Below are 19,077 nucleotides of genomic sequence, written 5' to 3'. Positions count from 1 at the left end.
AGGCACCGAGAGGCGCGAGCTAATATACGCGTCTAAACGTTGCGTTTTGAGGTGTTATTTCTTTAACTACCAGACAACTACTACTTCCCTCACAACGACGCCGTATTGTTCGGCTCACTCTTTCTCCGTTCTCTTCCCGCCCCGCGACTGGAACGACTCCGTTTTACACCCGACCTAAACCACTCATCGGCAATATTTGTCTTTACAATTTTCTCTGAATCATAGCGGAACGGTGGAGCCGAAGGAAGAAGAAGTTCAGAAGCACGTTCGAATATGGTACATTGATTCTAGGTTTCTTTCTTTAGATTTTAATTCATTCATAAGAATTAATTCTCTCTCTTCTTTGTTTCCCCAGTTCTCAATTGCTGCCATCAATGATACGGACTCTATAGGCCAGTGGGAACCCTTAGCTCCTACCAAAGAAGCCCAGGCATCTCTCTCTCTCTCTCTCTCTCGCTTCAGTCTGGAGCTGTACAATTCTTGGACTGATTCGTTTACTATTGTTTTGTGGTTCTTCTGAGAGAGAAATAGTAATAATTCCTAATTTATCCTCTTTCCGTCACCATCTTCGTCCAGGAATTTCATGTTTCACAAACGTATCATGAAGGGCTTCTCAAGTTACAAGCTAAAGAGTATGAAAAAGCGCGCGAGCTCTTAGAATCTGTCCTAAGAGATCCTCTTATCTCGAGCGCCCAGGTATTTACATTCCAGTTTCTTTGCAAACGAGTATTTTAGATTTTAGTGTGTTCATTGCGTATGAATTGGTGGTCTCAGGTGGATAGCAGTGCCAGCGATGGCCATCTATTGCAACTCAGGTCTGCATCTATGAGCTGCCTTATTTTTTATGTTATATATTGTTCGGTTAAATTCTCTTGTGGCAAGGGGTTCTTTAGGAGCTTCCAGATGTTTAATTTTTCAGTCCACTGTTACCATTTTTATCATCATTAGTAATATTTGTATCTTTAATTTTAGAGGAATACTGACTTTTAAAGTTGGATATGCACCATAGAAACCATCTGTATGGCAGTTCAGAGGTGTTGCTCTATGCCAATATCCATAAATCATCAATTTCTTCTTGCAATGCTTTGGGCAGATCTCATTTTTCTAATTCATGTGGAGTAAATAATCAATTTTGGGTTCTTTTTTTTTTTTTTGTGTGTGTGTGTGTGTGATGATTATGGTGCGTTCTAATAGTTATACTGGTATTAGTATCTTCAACTAAGTTACTTACTGGGTCTTCTGCAGATTTTTGTCACTGAAGAACCTTGCCACTGTTTTTCTTCAACAAGGTTCTGCACATTATGAGAGTGCTTTACAATGTTATCTTCAAGCTGTAGAGATTGATACCAAAGATTCTGTTGTCTGGAACCAGCTGGCAACATTGTCATGCTCGATGGGCTTACTGAGTATATCACGCTGGGGTTTTGAGCAAGGGCTTGTGTGTAGTCCTAATAATTGTAAGCATTTGTTTAGTTCGTTTAAATATTTTATATTTATTGTTCTGGTTCTAGCCCTTTATTATCTGCTCTTTGCATAATTGCTTTGTGTTTAAATTTTTTTTTTCTACATCTGTCTCCCTTATCATCTCTATTATAGTGATTTTCTCTGCTTTCATGAACATGGGACAAATTATGCCTTCTTCTTTCTCGACAATTTTGTACAGGGAACTGCATGGAGAAACTATTGGAAGTTCTTATTGCTATTGGTGATGAGGTGGCATGTCTTTCTGTGGCAGAGTTGATTTTGAGGCAATGGCCATCACACTCTCGTGCTTTACATGTCAAAAATACCATTTTACAGTCAGAGCCAGTTCCATTTGCTCCGAAAGGTATAGATAAGCTGGAACCTAAACATGTGCGGCTCAAATTCCTTGACAAGAGAAAAGCAACCGATGAGAATTTAGATGAAAGTGTTGCATTGAAAAAGTTGAACCAGAACATAGAACTGAACTTGGCAGAAGCTTCCTGGGTGGCTCTTGTTGATGCACTATTGGAGATCTTACTTCCATTGCATGGAAGTGGTTCTGAGATGGGGGCTGAGAAAGGATATAGATCCGGGGATCTCAGATTAAGTATACACTTACCTTCTAGTTCTGAAAATGTTACGAGGACTGTGGAAAGGAAAGTGATTGATTTAAACTCGATGAGTGAAAATGTGGCTCTTGGTGATTGTGACTCCGAAAGAGCTAGTATAGTTAAAGAAAAAGAAGCAAATATTCTAGAAGAACAACCACATGAGAGACGGAGTTCTCGTCTTGAAAGGCTTAGGAGTCGTAAACCAAGGAAAGAAGAATTAGATCCTGGTACCAGCAAGGATTTGGCCAAGGTTGTAAATCAATATCTAGAATGTTTTATCGTTAGTGGAACAGGAATAAGTACTGTTCGTGCTACTACTTATTCCAATCCGTTGGATACTGAATATAGTGATGTTTCTAGATTTGTGGCAGAAACTTCAAAAAATTATGGTGCTTACCATATGGGCCACTTGCTTTTAGAAGAGGCAGGAAAAAGGGTTCTTGTCTATCAGGATGTATTTGTCAAATTGCTGGAGTTGGAGAAGTTGACCAGACATTGGGGTAAGGATAGGACTCCTGAATGCAGTCTTTTTCTTGCTGAGCTTTATTATGACCTTGGCTCATCCTTTTCCAGTGCTTCCAGACTTTTGGAATTCATGTCAGAGTCATCTTATCATCTTTGTAAGATCATTGAATCAGTAGCTTCGGACTATCCTTTTCACTTGAGTTGCACCTTGGAAAATGAAAATTGTTCTTCAATTCATAGTGTTCAAGATATTATTGGAGTGTCAACCAACAACTCCATGAACAGGGATTCATTTTTAGATAGTTCACTCTTAACCAATAACAGTTCCTTCTGGGTTCGATTTTTCTGGTTAAGCGGCCGATTGTCTATTTTAGATGGTAACAAGGAAAAAGCTCAGGAAGAATTTTGCATTTCCTTGTCACTTTTGGTAAAGGCAGAAAATATGACTGATTGTCCATGTGTAGTCAAGCTCCCCCACTGCAAGGTTATTAATGAGTTAACCATTGATAGGCTTCTTCATGAAATTAATATTTTAAAAGTTGATTTCTTAATGGAGAAGACTTTGGGTGACATGATTGAGAAAGAGATGTATATGGAGTGCGCTGCCTTGCTTGCTCCACTTCTATTCTCTACAAAAGATGTTCACCTTGATGCATTGCCATCAGCCATTGCTGATACAAAAGGTGAAGGTATTAATTCTCTTGAACTATCAGCATTAGACATTTTAATCAAAGCTTGTGAGAAGATAAACTCAATAGACGTTGAGTTGTATTTGAGTTGTCACAGGCGAAAGCTGCAAATACTCATGGTAGCAACTGGAATGGGTGAAGGTCTGGCTTCATGTAAACTCTTCCATCAGAAGTCAGGGTCAAAAGAACTTTCTGGTTCTGATATAGAATTAAAAGAAAGTTCAAGCAAGCACTGGAATTGCTTGGTTGCAGAGGAAGTGAAGGCAATCTCTGAATGTGTGTCACAAGTGAAGAGCATCATTGATCAGTCTGAAAATTCTGTAAGTCAACATTGATCTTTTAGAAATGCTTTGTTGCAAGGACATAGTTGTTTACATCAAAGTTTGTCATTTCAGAATCCACACAGTGCTCTGGTAAATACATGTTTTTCCCTTTCTTGGGGCATCAATGCCTTGTTGAATATGTGAGAAATCAAATATCAGGGGTAATTGAAACTTCACCTACACATCAAATATTGAGTTTTTACAATCAATGGGGCTCTCTGAGAGTGGTGTATATATGTGCACTTTGACTGTTTTGGAGCACGTTACACCTACTGGTTTGCCATTGTATGCATCTGGTGTAACTTCTGGCTTTGTTTTTTCTTTCCCCGACTAGGATTTGATAGGATCTTCTGCATTCAGATTGGTTTGATAATTATTGGTTTATGGCTGAGATAAATTCAGCTTTAAAGCATGCTAGTGAATTCGTATTCTCTAAGGAGATGGAGTGATAATTGGTGAACATAGTTTTTGTCCTTTCACACGCTTTTCATAATTCTGAAAATGTCATTTATTAGTACTATTTGTTGTGATTATGCTTGCAGAATGGCATTATTGTCCCAATGAGCTGCATTGGGGATATTCAATCTTTGCTGTTGGCAGCCATGTGTAAACAATCTTCTGGACTGGTAAATGCTGATCAAGCTGAAAGATGCTGCTTTGTTAATGCAGCTATTGCATTCTGCAAACTTCAACACCTAAACCCTACTTTAACTGTTAAAACTCAAGTGAGTCATGTCTACTCTTTGTGTTGTGTTGAACTGATCTTATATGAGTTGGTGAAATCAGTGAAACAGTTTTTTCCTTCTGTTTCCCCCCACCCCCCCCATCATTTTGATTGTTCATTTCTCCTGCTTTTTGTCTTCTCATTTTAGGTGGAACTAATTGTTAGAACACATGACTTGCTTGCTGAGTATGGGCTCTGCTGTGCTAGTGAAGGAAGGGATGGGGAGGAAGGAACATTTCTTAAATTTGCAATAAAGCATCTCTTGGCCTTAGATGTGAAACTTAAATCCAGCTTCAATACTTTAAACAGGGAAGCAACTCAATGTCATGAGCAGGTCTCCGATAATAGCCATGCTAAAACGTATCTAAATGAATCAAGATCAGCTACGCTGGATGTGGGAATGGGTCAGACCCGAAGTGGTGAAACCAATGTCATGGATAAATCTGAAGGGATAACTTCCAAGGACATTTCATCTCATAATGCCCTAGATAAGGAGAGTGCAGGGGTAGAATATGGAAATCAAGGCAGTGATGGGTCTGATGGCCAGTTAAACAAAGGTAAAAATGCAAGCAATGAATTGATTGAATGTGGAAATGAACTTACTGAAGATGAAAGGGAGGAACTTGAGTTAAAAATTGATAATGCATTGGATCAGTGTTTCTTCTGCTTATATGGTCTAAATCTTAGATCTGATTCCTCCTACGAAGATGATCTAGTTACCCACAAAAATACTAGCCGTGGAGATTACCAGACCAAGGATCAGTGTGCTGATGTTTTTCAGTATATTCTCCCGTGTGCAAAGGCTTCTTCCGTGAGTACCCATACTCTCTTTCTCTCCTTCCCACAACACCCAACGCCCCCCCCCCCCCCCATCCCTGGGAATTTTGTATAAGCTCTGTTTTTTAGAGAAAATATTTCTGAGTGATTTCAATTTTCCGACCTCTCTTTCTGCTTTTGATATGTTTGTGTGTGTTAGAGAACTGGATTGGTCAAACTTCGTAGGGTATTAAGAGCTATACGGAAACACTTTCCACATCCACCAGAAGATGTTTTGGCTGGCAATGCTATAGATAAATTCTTGGATGATCCTGATTTATGTGAAGATAAACTCTCAGAGGAGGCGGGGTCTGATGGGTTTCTTGAAACCATGAAGAATATAATATTACCTAATGCAGGTAGTTTCAAACAGTATAAGACATCATCAGTTGGGAGGTATAGATGCATATATTATTCTGTCTCCATGAATTTTTATTGTTATTTTTTATTCTTTGTATGAGCTATCTCCATGAGTAATTAATTGATTGCAGCCCTGAACCATATTTGGAAGTCTATTGCAATTTGTATTATCTCCTGGCTCAGTCTGAGGAAATGAGTGCGACTGATAAATGGCCTGGCTTTGTACTAACAAGGGAAGGGGAGGAATTTGTACAGCAAAATTCAAACCTCTTCAAATATGATTTATTATACAACCCTCTACGCTTTGAAAGTTGGCAACGTCTTGCAAATTTTTATGATGAGGTAAAATATGTTTCTGTTTTCTCATTTCCAATGATGAGTGCTGTGAAATTATAAAATATTTGGTCTGGTTTTCAACATGTTTTCTGGCCACAATTTAATTCTTTAGGAAATTCTGTTTGGTTAAATTCATACAGGAGGTAGACTTGTTGCTAAATGATGGCAGTAAGCACATTAATGTAGTAGGATGGAGGAAGAATGCCAGTTTACCTCAGAGAGTTGAAACAAGCCGAAGGAGGAGTAGGCGATGCTTACTAATGAGTTTGGCTTTGGCAAAGACGTCAGATCAGCAGGTTTTCACCTTTATCCACTATCTACATTACCTGTTTCAAAGATAGGGAGGGAGGAATGGGCAAGAGAAGGGGGGGGGATCTTTCCTTTACTGTATTATAGCTGTATCCTGCAGTAGATATGTTTTAAGTCTTAGCCGTGGCTTCTATATGGTGCCTTCTCGTCGTTATATGCTAAATGCCTTCTCATCTTCATATGGGGCCCCTATATGCTTAGGGGTGCCTACACTTTTTATAAAACTTCTTTGATTACCTATATATATGCTAGATGCATTCTTTGCTCAAAATTGAAAAAGAACAAAAACGTAGTAATGATGTTTGGAAGCTGAAATCCCCTAATTGGGGTGGATGCTGCGTGGTTAAATATTTACCAGATGTCCTTTTGCTTGAAAACATAATATCCGAGTCTGTGGCATATATGCAAGTCCTTTCTTCTTTGATTAACTCTTTTTAGGCATGTTGTTAATCATTCTGATGAACTATTTCCAGTGTGAGATGCATGAATTATTAGCATTGGTATACTACGACAGCCTTCAGAATGTGGTCCCATTTTATGATCAGCGCTCTGGTGTACCTTTGAAGGATGCAGCATGGATGATGTTCTGTGAGAACTCTATGAAACATTTTAAGAAAGCCTTTGAACACAAGTATCTTATTCTCATCGCAAGAGTACTCTTGTTTTATCTCTTTAGTTATGATGGATAAACTTGACCAAGTTCCTTTTTGCTTTCTTTTGCTACAGGCAAGATTGGTCCCATGCGTTCTATATCGGGAAACTCTGTGAAAAGCTTGGATACTCACATGAGATATCATTGTCTTATTATGATAAGGCTATTGCTTTGAATCCATCAGCCGTGGACCCTGTCTACAGGATGCATGCATCGCGCTTGAAGTTACTTTATACGTGTGGAAAACAGAATCTGGAGGCTTTAAAGGTTTTTGTTCTAATTAAATTTTATTTTTATTAAATACACTCTTGCTTATCACTAACCATACTTCTCCTTTCCTTCTCTAGAAGCAGTAATTCTTTGCATCTTTATTCTAACTTCACAATTAGCATTAGTGAATATTTTGCATTATTTAGCAACATGTGAGTGTGCATGCGGCTTGTGTTCATTGTTTGTTAGAATTCATTTTTATTTCAATGATTGCCATCCTTCAGTTTTGGATTCACATATTGTCTATCTTACTAGACATCTACGTATACATCTCAATTTTTTGGCCCATTCCAGGTTCTTTCAGAATATTCCTTTAATCAGTTGGTAAGGGATGCTGTCATGAATATCTTTGGTAAAATGGGTTCTGAAACATCACATTCGCCAGTACATATGAAGGACAGCACACAAGCAAATGCAGATGAGGTTAAGCATGAAAAATCACTGAAATTGGAGGAGGCATGGTGCATGCTTTACAATGATTGCCTTTCTGCCCTTGAAACTTGTGTTGAAGGGGATCTTAAACATTTTCACAAGGCCAGATATATGCTAGCTCAGGGGCTGTATAGAAGGGGTGAGAGTGGCGATTTGGAGAGGGCAAAGGATGAACTCTCTTTCTGCTTCAAATCATCTCGCTCATCCTTTACGATAAATATGTGGGAGATTGATAGCATGGTAAAAAAAGGAAGGTATAACAGTGTCCTTTATTGCCATTTTGTATTGTTTGAATCATATATATGGTGTGTTTAACACAAGAAAATGAAATCTTGGTAAATTGTTTCACAAATTACTTAATGGTACTATCATTTGATGGCTCAGAATTAAATATATCATCCTAGGTAGAACTGAAAGGTGGAGAGTGTTCACTGCTGATTTCGTACAGTACTTGTCTATGGCTTTCTAAGTTGAGTTGTAGTGTATGTAATAACTACATTGAAAAATTTATAATTCTGTTATTCAATGTAAATTTACTAAATTAATAGAAAATATGAGACAACATCATCTATTGAAATCCTTATGGCATCTCATGTCAAATGTTATGGGTGAAAGAAAGGTAAAAAAGCACAATTGCTGTGTAGAAAAGAAACTATTCCATTTTTATGTGGTGTCTAGTAGTTCCTTTTCAACGTTTTCTAGTTTGTTTAGAGTGCATGCTGTTAAGTATATTTTGAACTAAATTCTGGAGTAAATAGCAATTGACTATATATTGCTCTCTTTGTTATCAGGCGAAAAAGTCAAGGTTTTGCTGGGAGCAAAAAAGTCCTTGAAGTCAACTTACCAGAGAGTTCTCGAAAATTTATTACTTGCATTCGGAAGTACATGCTGTTCTATTTGAAATTGTTGGAAGAGACTGGAGACATATGTACCCTTGACCGAGCTTATATATCTCTTCGGGCAGATAAGAGGGTAACAATTTGACCTAGAGCATTCACTTAGTCAATTACATTTCAAGAAGAGCTTACTAACTGCATCAGCTGAAAAAATACATCAATTATAAGTTGAATTTTCAATATGAATTTTTTTATGCTTGCAAGTCAAAAGAAAATTAGTACTTCAGTTGACTGCCAAAAAACCAAGTAGATAATGGCTGCTTTACCACTTATAAAATCCATTTCATTGAGTGGTTTTTTCTTTCTTCTTTTCGGGTTGAGGTGGGATGTTTTTGATAGAATTTGACACGTTTCTATTTTTTATTTCTTTTGTAAGCAGTCCATGTATGCTTTGTTTATGCATTGCTTTTTAAATAGTGGCCTGGCATCGCATATTGCAATGTTGCATGCCTTATCTAACCCGTCTGATTCTGTTTGTTTCTTGATTTTGTTTTCTAGCAATTCTAGTGGTATCTAACTTCCATTGTAAATCCAGTTTTCATTGTGCATTGAAGATCTTGTTCCGGTTGCACTTGGGAGGCACATTAAAGCCTTAATTTTATCCACGCATCAAGCTGAGGCTGTTGGCTCTGGTGCTGCAAGAAGTTCAGAGCAGGTTCTGGAGAAATTGTTTGCTTTATTCATGGAACAGGGGAACTTATGGCCAGAAATATGTGGTTTACCTGAGATTAAGAGCATAGAAATATCAGAGAGTAGCTTATATGGGTAAATTTTCTGATTTTCTTTACAAAAAATTGCTGAATTTTGTAAAATTTCTCTTGAAGCTTTACTGTGTATATCATTTCACAACTTGTTCATCATATCAAAATTCTCAATTCTTGATCTGACTGAACCTTTCTTTTTTTCCTTTTTCTATGGGGGGTGGGGGGGTGTTGGATGGGGTTGTTGAAATAGTCAATTGTTACTGGTGATTTTGACTATGTACTGCAAATATTCCCATTACTGCAGATATCTCCATGAACATATCATGTCATTAGAGAGAAATGGCAAGTTGGAAACTCTTGAAGCAATAAATGAGAAGATTCGAAAGCGTTTTAAGAATCCGAAGTTATCAACTAGTAGCTGTGCCAAAGTTTGTCGGCATGCTTCTGTTGCTTGGTGTCGATCCCTTATAATAAGCTTGGCATTGATAACTCCATTACCATCTGAATTTTCAAGTGATATTCCAGTCATTATCAATCCATCAGATGCATGGTTGGAAAACAGCCATCTACTTTGTGTTGATCTGCAGATCAATGATTTATGGAATTCAGCATTTGAAGACTCAACTAAATTAAAAAATCTTGAAACAAAATGGCACCCGATTTTGTCTAAAATCAAGAATATAATGATTAAGAAGGCTTTAGATGAAAATTTGGAGACTGCCAACGCATTGCTGAGATCTTCTTACAATTTCTATCGGGAGAGCTCCTGTGTTATGCTTCCATCTGGCGTCAATCTTTATTTGGTCCCATCTCAGTTAGCAGCAGGAACACAATTTCAGCCTAGCATGGATGGGGTTGAAATACTTGATCTGAGCATTCCAAGGAAGCTTCTCTTGTGGGCCTACACACTATTGCACGGTCGTTGTGCAAACATTGCAGTTGTTGTAAAGCATTGTGAAGAAAATGCGAAGGTATGGATAATAATACTAACATGTTCTGGTGTGGTTTTCCTCCTTGTAAAGATAAAAGTTGAGAGGAACATGAGTCTTTAGTATTGAAGCATGGGACTAATTGTTGTAAAACATGCTTTTTCCTCTTATCTAATTGCTATTTTATACTATAGGTTTAATGTTAAAACATACAAGAGTACATGTTATTCTCGTCACATCCGCAGAAAAATACAAGGGATAATCTGAGATTTGGGGTAGTTTAGGACTTCAGGTTGACTGATTTATTTTTGGGATTGTGGTTGTCTTGCAGTCAAAGATGAAAAAAGGAGCTGGAACCTCATCCACGCCCATAAATATACCTAGTACCGCCACTAATTCAGGTTGCTATTCTTCTTCCTTTTTTTCAGGTTTTTTTTTTTTTTTTTTTTTTTTTTTTTAGTGGGATTGGATGTGTGAATCCAGGCAATTGCTTATCCAGATAAAACAGCAATGCTACTACATCCATACTTCTGCTTTTTTTCTTGTCTTGGGAGGGTATCCCCTCTCTCTATCTGAACTCTTTTTGTCAGTTTTTACACCAAAATAGCTGAAAAATTTCCCGTGTTTGTTGCAGGTGCTGGGAAAGATGGAGCACGCCATGGTGGAGGCAGTGATGTGGAGGCTGCTTCGGTGACCACGGTGGCATCTCCTCTGTCATTTGACGGTGATAGCAGACACTCGGTGAGTCCACTACCATCTTCTGGCGAGAATCAAAAGGGTTTATTTGCTTCCCCACAAATGCATCCCAGTAAAAACACTCTTGCTGAGCGGAGCAATTGGATGGGGCGTGAAGGAGGAGATTCAGACAAAAGTTGACTTCTTCTCGGTCAACAGCGTCCAACTGATTGTTGTAGAATGTACATCCATGTGCATATTTTAGACTGGTATAGTGTAATCTGAATCAATTACGTTTTTTTTTTTTTTCCTAAGCTCTTTCAATGAATTATAGTAAAATACTACCATAAACATTATCCTTAATTGGATCTTTTTCCTTCTATCTTGTTTTGTTTTGTTTATTTATTTTTTTCGTTTTATTTCTCGGAATAGGATCTTATTATGAGTAATGGTATTTAGTAGAATCTTGTATAACTGGATGCGTGACAGGACAAAGAAGCCTTGGATTAACACTTTAAAACAATAAAATATCGATCAAATGACAAATTTTTACTGTCATGTCATCGATTTGTATGTCAAATATACAGACCCGAGCTAGATATTTTGTTCAACCTTGGCTCATTTATTTTTTGAACAAATTCGAGTTTATAACGAACTGCTCAATTAAGTTATTCATTTTTTATAAAGTAAATATAACGATTGTTTATTTTTTCCGTAAGTCTCTCTATGAGACGATGAAAGGGCTGGGTGACAATGTCCCGGAGTTGATTATTCCACCGGTATACAGTGCGCTTCCTAGTGAAATCCAGTCAAGGATATTTGAACCTGCCCCTCCAGGGAAGAGGAAAGTGGTTGTGGCTACAAACATTGCCGAGGCATCTCTAGATGGAATTTTCTATGTCATTGATCCTGGGTTTGCAAAGCAAAGTGTGTATAACCCGAAGCAAGCGCTTGATTCACTGGTCATTACTCCTATTTCACAAGCATCAACTAAGCAACGAGCTGGGCGTGCTGGGCGTACGGGGCATGGGAAATGTTACCGCCTCTACACTGAGAGTGCATACCGCAATGAGATGTCCCCTACTTCAATTCCTGAAATCCTGAGGATAAATCTTGGGTTTACCACGCTTACCTTGAAAGCTATGGGGATAAATGATCTTCTGTCTTTTGATTTCATGGATCCACCTTCACCCCAAGCTCTCTTTTCTGCCCTTGAACAGCTTTACAGTCTAGGAGCTCTTGATGAGGAGGGGCTTCTGACCAAATTGGGCAAGAAAATGGCAGAATTTCCTCTTGATCCGCCATTATCTAAGATGCTTCTTGCCAGTGGGGAATATCTTCTACAGGCCTAGGGAGAAACAAGCCCAAGCAGATCAGAAGAGGGCCAAGTTTTTCCAGCCAGAGGGAGACCATCCGACATTAATTACCGTTTATGAGGCTTGGAAAAATAATAACTTTTCTTGGCCATGGTGTTTTGACAACTTTGTTCAGTCTAGATCCTTGAGGAGGGCACAGGATGTCAGAAAACAGCTACTCACTATCATGGACAAATATAAACTAGACGTTGTGAGTGCAGGAAGGAATTCTACGAAGATCAAGAAGGCAGTCACTGCAGGATTCTTTTTCAATACGGCTAGAAAGGACCCACAGGAGGGCTATAGGACCCTGGTTGAGAACCAACCAGTTTATATACATCCTAGCAGCGCTCTTTTCCAGAGACAGCCTCACTGGGTCATCTACCATGAGTTGGTGATGACTACAAAGGAGTACATGCGAGAGGGCACAGTTATAGATCCCAAATGGCTTGTGGAACTGGCACCCAGATTCTTCAAAGTGGCAGATCCTACAAAGATGAGCAAGCGCAAAAGACAAGAAAGAATTGAACCGCTTTATGACATATATAATGAACCTAACTCTTGGCGTCTGAGTAAACGGCGTGCTTAATTGAGATTATGTTTCAGCAAATCAGTTTCTTATCTATTTTGATTGTGAATATCTCCTTCTCCTTGTATAGTTTTATGAAGTGTTTTATGCTCCAAATGAGATGAAAAGTTTTCCCAAATTTTTTATGTTGGGGGCAATTGCTGGTCTCTCAGTTAACTTCATTCTTATTTTACGTTATTGACTTTTGTATTAATTGAAGTTGTGAATCTGACTGAATTTGTAATCTGAATCAATTACTTTTTATATCTCTATATTTTAGACCATCTGAGAACAAAGTAGAGCAATTTACAAGCATTGTTACATTGCTCAAACCTTTATCTTAATTTTTGTCCTTGTTGGGAAGCATGTTCACACAATAGAAATTCTATTTGTCATACCCATTCTCACTAGGTTGATGTGACACGCCAATTTTTAGTCTTTTTCTAAAGAGGTTATGATTAACTGCTTCGTAGAGTAACATTTTAGCTTGTAATGATTTTTTTTTTTTCCTAAGCTTGTAATGAATTATAGTAAACTATTACCATAAACATTATCCTTAATTGGATCTTTTTCCTTTTATCTTGTTTTGTTTTATTTATTTATTTTTGTTTTCTTTCTTGGAATAGGATCTTAATTAATACGTAGTTTTTACGAGTAATGCTATTTAGTAGAATCTTGTATAACTGCCATATAACTGAACGACGTGACATGACAAAAAAAGCCTTGGATTAACACTTCAAAAAAAAAATAAATCAAATATTGATTAAATGACTAATTTTTATTGTCACGCCATTGATTTGTATGTCAAATATGCAAACTCTACTAAATAGAATTATTCGGTCATTATACACCATCAAATACAAAGTTGCCAGTTGGTAAGGGAGATGCATGGGTTGTAGGGTATTAAATGTTTAAGTTTGGTTCATTTAATTTTATTTCGAATGGTTGAGCTCGACCTTATGACTAAGCTAGATGTTTTGTTCAACCTTGGCTCATTTATTTTTTGAACAAATTTGAGTTTGTCGGGAGCTGCTCAATTAAGTTATTCATTTCTTATAAAGTAAATATAATGATTATTTATTTTTTTGTAAGTCCATACTAATAAGTAGATAATTAATTATTATCAAATATTTTCATTTTAGTTAATTAAATAAATTAACTAGAATTTTAAATAATTCAATCCTGAGTTTATAGGCATGTTTTGTAGTACATATATAAATTCATTATGCAGGTACATACACTAACACACTCATGTGCACACAAACATACATATATCTAAAATTAAACTCACAGTAACAATAATTCAAATGATATTTATTAGAGAAATTATATATAAACTCCTTAGGATAACGCGCTTTGATTAAAAACTCCCTAAGTGTTTTTTTTTTTGGAAATTGACTCCTTGGGTTAATCGAAACTACAATAAACTCCCTACTGTCAAAAATTTTTAACAGCCGTTAGTGCCACTCAAAACTCTCCGTTTTATCTGATTAAAATATTAATTTTTTAGTAATTTAATTTAAAAAATTAAATCTTTAAAAATAAAATAAAATAAAATAAAAATTGAAGGGTGGCCAGAGGTGGCACCAACCCCTGGTCAACCCACCCCTGGGATGGCTTGCGGCCACAGCTTTCCACCCATGGGGTGGCCGCGAGTCACCCCATGGGTGGAGGGGTGGCCCGCACCCCCAAGGGGGTGGCTAGCAGGTGGTTTGCCCACCCCTGGGGTGGCTCGCGGCCACCCCCAGGTGGTTTGGGGTGGCTGCGAGCCACCCCATTGGGGGTTTGGGGTGGCCCGCAGGCCACCCCTCCACCCATGGGGTGGCTCGCGGCCACTTTGGGGTGGCCTCAAGGGTGGGGTGGTTTGCCACCCCTTAGGGGTTGGGGGGGGGGGGGGGGGGGGGGTGGCCAGGGGTGGCGGTGCCACCCTTGGCCTTCTTCAATTTTTTTTTTTTAGATTTAATTTTTTAAATTAAATTAATAAAAAATTAATATTTTAATCCAATAAAACAGAGAGTTTTGAGTGGCCTTAACGGCTGTTAAAAATTTTTAATGGTAGGGAGTTTATTGTAGTTTCGATTAACTCATGGAGTCAATTTCCAAAAAAAAACACTTAGGAAGTTTTTAATTAAAGCGCGTTGAACTAAGGAGTTTATATATAATTTCCCTATTTTATATTATGAAGGTATATAATTTATTTTTACTTAAGATATTCTCATTACAAAATTAAAATAATATTATAAAAATTTGTAAAAATGAAGTTAAACGAATTTGTATAAGTTGAATCGAGTTTATAAAAGTATGTATTATTTAATATTCGAAGATTATTTAATGGAAGATTAAATGAGTCAAAGCCCATAGGTTTTTCCCGGAATCTTTTGGAAGAAAGAAATTTTCCCACACTTTCCCGAGAAAAAAGAAAAATTCATATTTATATTTTCTTAGAATATTTTGAAAATTATTTTATGCTTCCATTGAAAATTCATATTTACACTTTCTTAGAATATTTTGAAAATTATTTTATGCTTCCATTGAGATCTTGAAATTGATGAGCTCTTATTGAGATATCGAAAAGTCACAAAAGAAATATTGTGTATAGATGCCACCCTGACAAACTAGCCACTAGTATTAGGACTTTCTTCCACCTCTTAACATTTTCTTCATCTTCATGCTCAAACCTTTTTTCAACCTTGGAATGATCTACCATGTAAAATATTGGAACGGCAAGTTGTCACTTTTTCTCCTTACATTCCATAATCTTAAATCTACCATTTTAGCCCAATTTCTGGTAAGTTCTAAATGCTTGAGCAACCTTCAAGGATAAGAAATATTAAAGATGTCAACTCGAGAGTTATGGACAAATTCTTAAGTTTAGAGCATCCAAAAATTGTTAAAGAAACAATTCCATCCCAAGTTAAAAAAAAAAAAAAAAATAATAATAATAATAATAATAAAATAAACTAAAATAAAATTTTAAATTTTAAATTTAAAAAAATAAAAATAAAAATTAAGGGTGGCCAGCCATCCTAATTGGGCCTGGGTTGTTAAAGAAACAAGTCCATCCCAAGTTAAAAAAAAATAATAATAAAATAAAATAAAATAAAATTAAAATTAAAAAAAAAATTAAAAATTAAGGGTGGCCGGCCACCTTAATTGGGCCTGGGGGTGGCTTCGGCCACCCCAGACCGGCCACCCGGACAAATTAGCCACAAGTATTAGGATTTCTTTCTACCTCTTAACCTTCTCTTCATCTTCATCTTCATGCTCGAACCTTTTTGCAACCTTTGAAGGATCTATATAATGTAAAATATTGGAACGACAAATTGTCCATTTTTCTCCTTACATTCCATAATGTTAAATATACCACTTTACACTGAATTTCTAGTAAGTTTTGAAGGCTTGAGCAACCTTTAAAAATAAGAAATATTAAAGATGTCAACTTGAGAATTTTGGGCAAATTCTTAAGTTTAGAGCGTCCAGGAATTGTTAAAGAAATAAGTTCATCAAAGAAACCCAACAGAATCATGAACCTCCGCTAAATTTGTACACTAATCAAGAATCAATACCATAAGTATCCAAATCGAAGACAAATGTATCAGTGCTACTACTACCACCACCATTTTCTTTACCCCTCGCATTGAAGAAATTATCTATAAACAGAATGCAATTCCCTTTGATAAACTGTAACAGGTATATTAGATAAGTACTAGAGGAAGAGCAACCGAATTGTGGTTAGCCTTCTCTAAGATCAAGTCAGTTAGTAGTTATGCAGTTAGTTCATTCAGTTGGTTAGTTGTTAAGTAGTTGGAGGGGTTAGTTGTAGAGAGGGGCATTAATAGCCTTGAGCTGAATGTATTAGGATGCTTTTGGAGTTGTAAAGTTCATTCTTGAATTGGGAGAATTGCACACTCTCGAATGTGCTAGGAGGTTGGGCTACCCTCGAAGTAGCTTTTTCAATAAGAATCATCCATTCTTTCTCTATCTTCCTTTCTTTTCTTTCTTTCTTGCTTATCTCATTACAGTGCAACATAACAGCACTGTAACAAGTGGTATCAAAGCCCTTGATCCATTTGGTTCTTATTATTATTATTATTTTTTTTCCTTTAGTTACATGAAAAATAGTTCTACAATGGCAAAAGATACACTAGCAAGGCCGGCAGTTAAAAGAAGTCTAAAATGTGGTTTTGGAGTTAAGAAAGGATATGAAGGGTATCCCCGAGATGAAGACAACATTGAATCAGTTGGTGAGAATGATGGCAACAATCTTGGCCAAGGACAAGCAGAAAGAGAAACAGCCTATTCACCAGAATGTGGAGGAAGATGTTACAGTTTCTGGTTGTGGGGTTGCTCAGCAGAAGGGAAAACACCTGGGAGGGGAATCAAAAAGTGTTGAAGAGATTCACACTAAGGCTATTAGGTTGGAATTCCCAACTTTCAATGGTGAGGATCCAGATTCATGGTGTTATAAAACGGAGAAATTTTTTGACTTCTATGGAATTCAAGAAAGGCAGAAAATACGCATCACGGCATGGCACATGGAAGGTAAGGCTTTATCCTGGTTTCGAACATTACGTGCTAACAATGAGTTTATTACTTGGGATGAATTTGTTAAAGCCATGCAAGCACGATTTTCGCAAGATGCACAACAACAACAAAGAGACGAAATTATATTGTTAGATGATGATTCCGAGACAGAGGAGTCAATAGGCGGAAACTCCATGGGAAGGGTCGAAGAGTCCGAGTTAGTCCTTAGGGAGATTGAAGCCATGGAGTTGGAGATGATACATCCAGTTCTTGAGAAGGTCGATACCCAAGTGGAATCCCTTGGCTTCGTTGATCTCAAACCGAACTACGTCCACAAGGGAAGAGTTTCTAGACCTGTCCCAAGAGAGAGAGTCCACGGATTGTAAGAAGCTACATTTGATTTTTGCTAAGGTGGAGATCAAACAAGAGATCAAGTGTGAAGAATTGGGGGAGCAAGATTTAGTGAAAAGAATTTCGAATTGTGGGAGGCTTTCTTGCAATGAGGTGCAGTTAATTGATAAAACTCAGCAAAGAAAGTTAGATAAGGGTGTCTTTTTTCTTTGGGGCGGCAGTGGGTGTTTTGATCCAGGTAAAAGACTTTTCTTTCTTGAAAATACGAAGCCTGAAAAATATTTTGTAGAGGTCAATTTGTTGAAGAATTTTCAAGCATGGAAATCTCGGATGGTGGATGAGCTTTTGCGGAGAGTACAAAAGCTTTGGCATCGATGGCGTTGGAAATATAGATGTGAGGTGTTGGGGAAGAAAAATTAAAAATCAATGTGAGGTGGTGTGGCGTGAAACCTTGCTACAGAAATGATGAGTTTATGTCCAAGAGAAGGGTGGTTGCAGATGGGAATGCAAGAAAGATAGATGGCCAGTGGCCCAGTAGAGTTGTGTGTGGGATTCCACCTCATGAGTTCCAATCTCAAATAGCACAAGCATCTAGAGAGTGGAGAACATCTAGAGCTTTTGTGATGATTGAATTTTGAAGTGCTAGGTGGCAGCTGCATGAGATTATACTTGGCATTTACATGACTCAAAGGCTGCAAGCAAAGGAATGGAGCTTGGCTTTATTTCAAGCGCACCTTGTGGGCAAGGTGCTTTGAAGAGGGGTGTAGTGTAACAGGTATATTAGATAAGTACTAGAGGAAGAGCAACCGAATTGTGGTTAGCCTTCTCTAAGATCAAGTCAGTTAATAGTCATGCAGTTAGTTCATTCAGTTGGTTAGTTGTTAAGTAGTTGGAGGGGTTAGTTGTAGAGAGGGGTATTAATAGCCTTGAGCTGAATGTATTAGGAAGCTTTTGGAGTTGTAAAGTTCATTCTTGAACTGGGAGAATTGCACTCTCGAATGTGCTAGGAGGTTGGGCTACCCTCGAAGTAGCTTTTTCAATAAGAATCATCCATTCTTTCTCTATCTTCCTTTCTTTTCTTTCTTTCTTGCTTATCTCATTACAGTGCAACATAACAGCACTGTAACATAAACTCTCCCACTAAGGCCAAAAATGAACAACTTTCCCCAAAGAATATCAACCGATCCCTCAAGCTCTCCACCTCCACCAACCTCTTCCCCTTTATATCCAACCCGAAAACCTTAAACTGAAAGTTCCTTCCAATCCAGAAGATATCAAAAACCTCATCAATATCACCACCATCCACATTCCAAAAACTCAAATACACATCAACCAATAGCAACCCACCATCGGACTCGATTAGAAACTTCTGGATCCCGCAATCACATACAGACTCAGCAACCAAGCTCACGTCCAATGATAAGCCGACAAGAACTATCCTCCCCGCGCGGTCAACGACATAAAAATCCCCTCGAAATAAAATGTACCACGAAGTATGTGGGATTATGATCCCCTTTTCATCTCATGAGTTGAAGATCGCTAATCTTCCAAAAACAATCGTGAGCACTGAGAATTCGTCTCCAAACCCCAACCTCATGAACATAACTTTTTCTTTATGCTGCTT

At 37.6% G+C, this 19,077-nt stretch overlaps 1 protein-coding gene and 2 pseudogenes across 1 annotated transcript; all 3 read left to right on the top strand.

Annotated features, from left to right (window-relative positions):
• The first annotated feature begins 118 nt into the window (after positions 1-118).
• LOC132167299 (Tetratricopeptide repeat (TPR)-like superfamily protein) lies at positions 119-11,040 on the top strand. Its single transcript, XM_088512908.1, has 19 exons — positions 119-276; positions 356-430; positions 577-696; positions 775-815; positions 1,246-1,457; positions 1,664-3,549; positions 4,095-4,277; positions 4,425-5,087; positions 5,253-5,488; positions 5,584-5,794; positions 5,929-6,084; positions 6,571-6,728; positions 6,824-7,016; positions 7,314-7,705; positions 8,243-8,423; positions 8,883-9,112; positions 9,356-10,022; positions 10,312-10,381; positions 10,615-11,040. Exons 1-19 carry the CDS (start codon positions 274-276, stop codon positions 10,854-10,856), a joined length of 5,919 nt encoding a protein of 1,972 aa, XP_088369034.1. The 5' UTR covers positions 119-273; the 3' UTR covers positions 10,857-11,040.
• A 349-nt stretch (positions 11,041-11,389) lies between these two features.
• On the top strand, positions 11,390-12,007 carry LOC132169307 (putative pre-mRNA-splicing factor ATP-dependent RNA helicase DEAH5 pseudogene; annotated as a pseudogene).
• A 190-nt stretch (positions 12,008-12,197) lies between these two features.
• LOC148587468 (putative pre-mRNA-splicing factor ATP-dependent RNA helicase DEAH5 pseudogene) lies at positions 12,198-12,599 on the top strand (annotated as a pseudogene).
• Positions 12,600-19,077: the final 6,478 nt, after the last annotated feature.

This window comes from Corylus avellana, chromosome 2, assembly GCF_965113065.1.
Source record: "Corylus avellana chromosome 2, dhCorAvel1.hap1.2, whole genome shotgun sequence".
NCBI lineage: Eukaryota > Viridiplantae > Streptophyta > Magnoliopsida > Fagales > Betulaceae > Corylus > Corylus avellana.
Note: the sequence above shows the minus strand (reverse complement) of the source record. Positions and strands in the feature narration are given on the sequence as shown.

Bases quoted from the DNA above. Each gene is read 5' to 3' on its own strand.
- LOC132167299 (XM_088512908.1), top strand. The intron at 3,550-4,094 runs GTAAGTCAACAT...TTATGCTTGCAG, and splicing joins TTGATCAGTCTGAAAATTCT to AATGGCATTATTGTCCCAAT. The intron at 6,085-6,570 runs GTTTTCACCTTT...AACTATTTCCAG, and splicing joins CAAAGACGTCAGATCAGCAG to TGTGAGATGCATGAATTATT.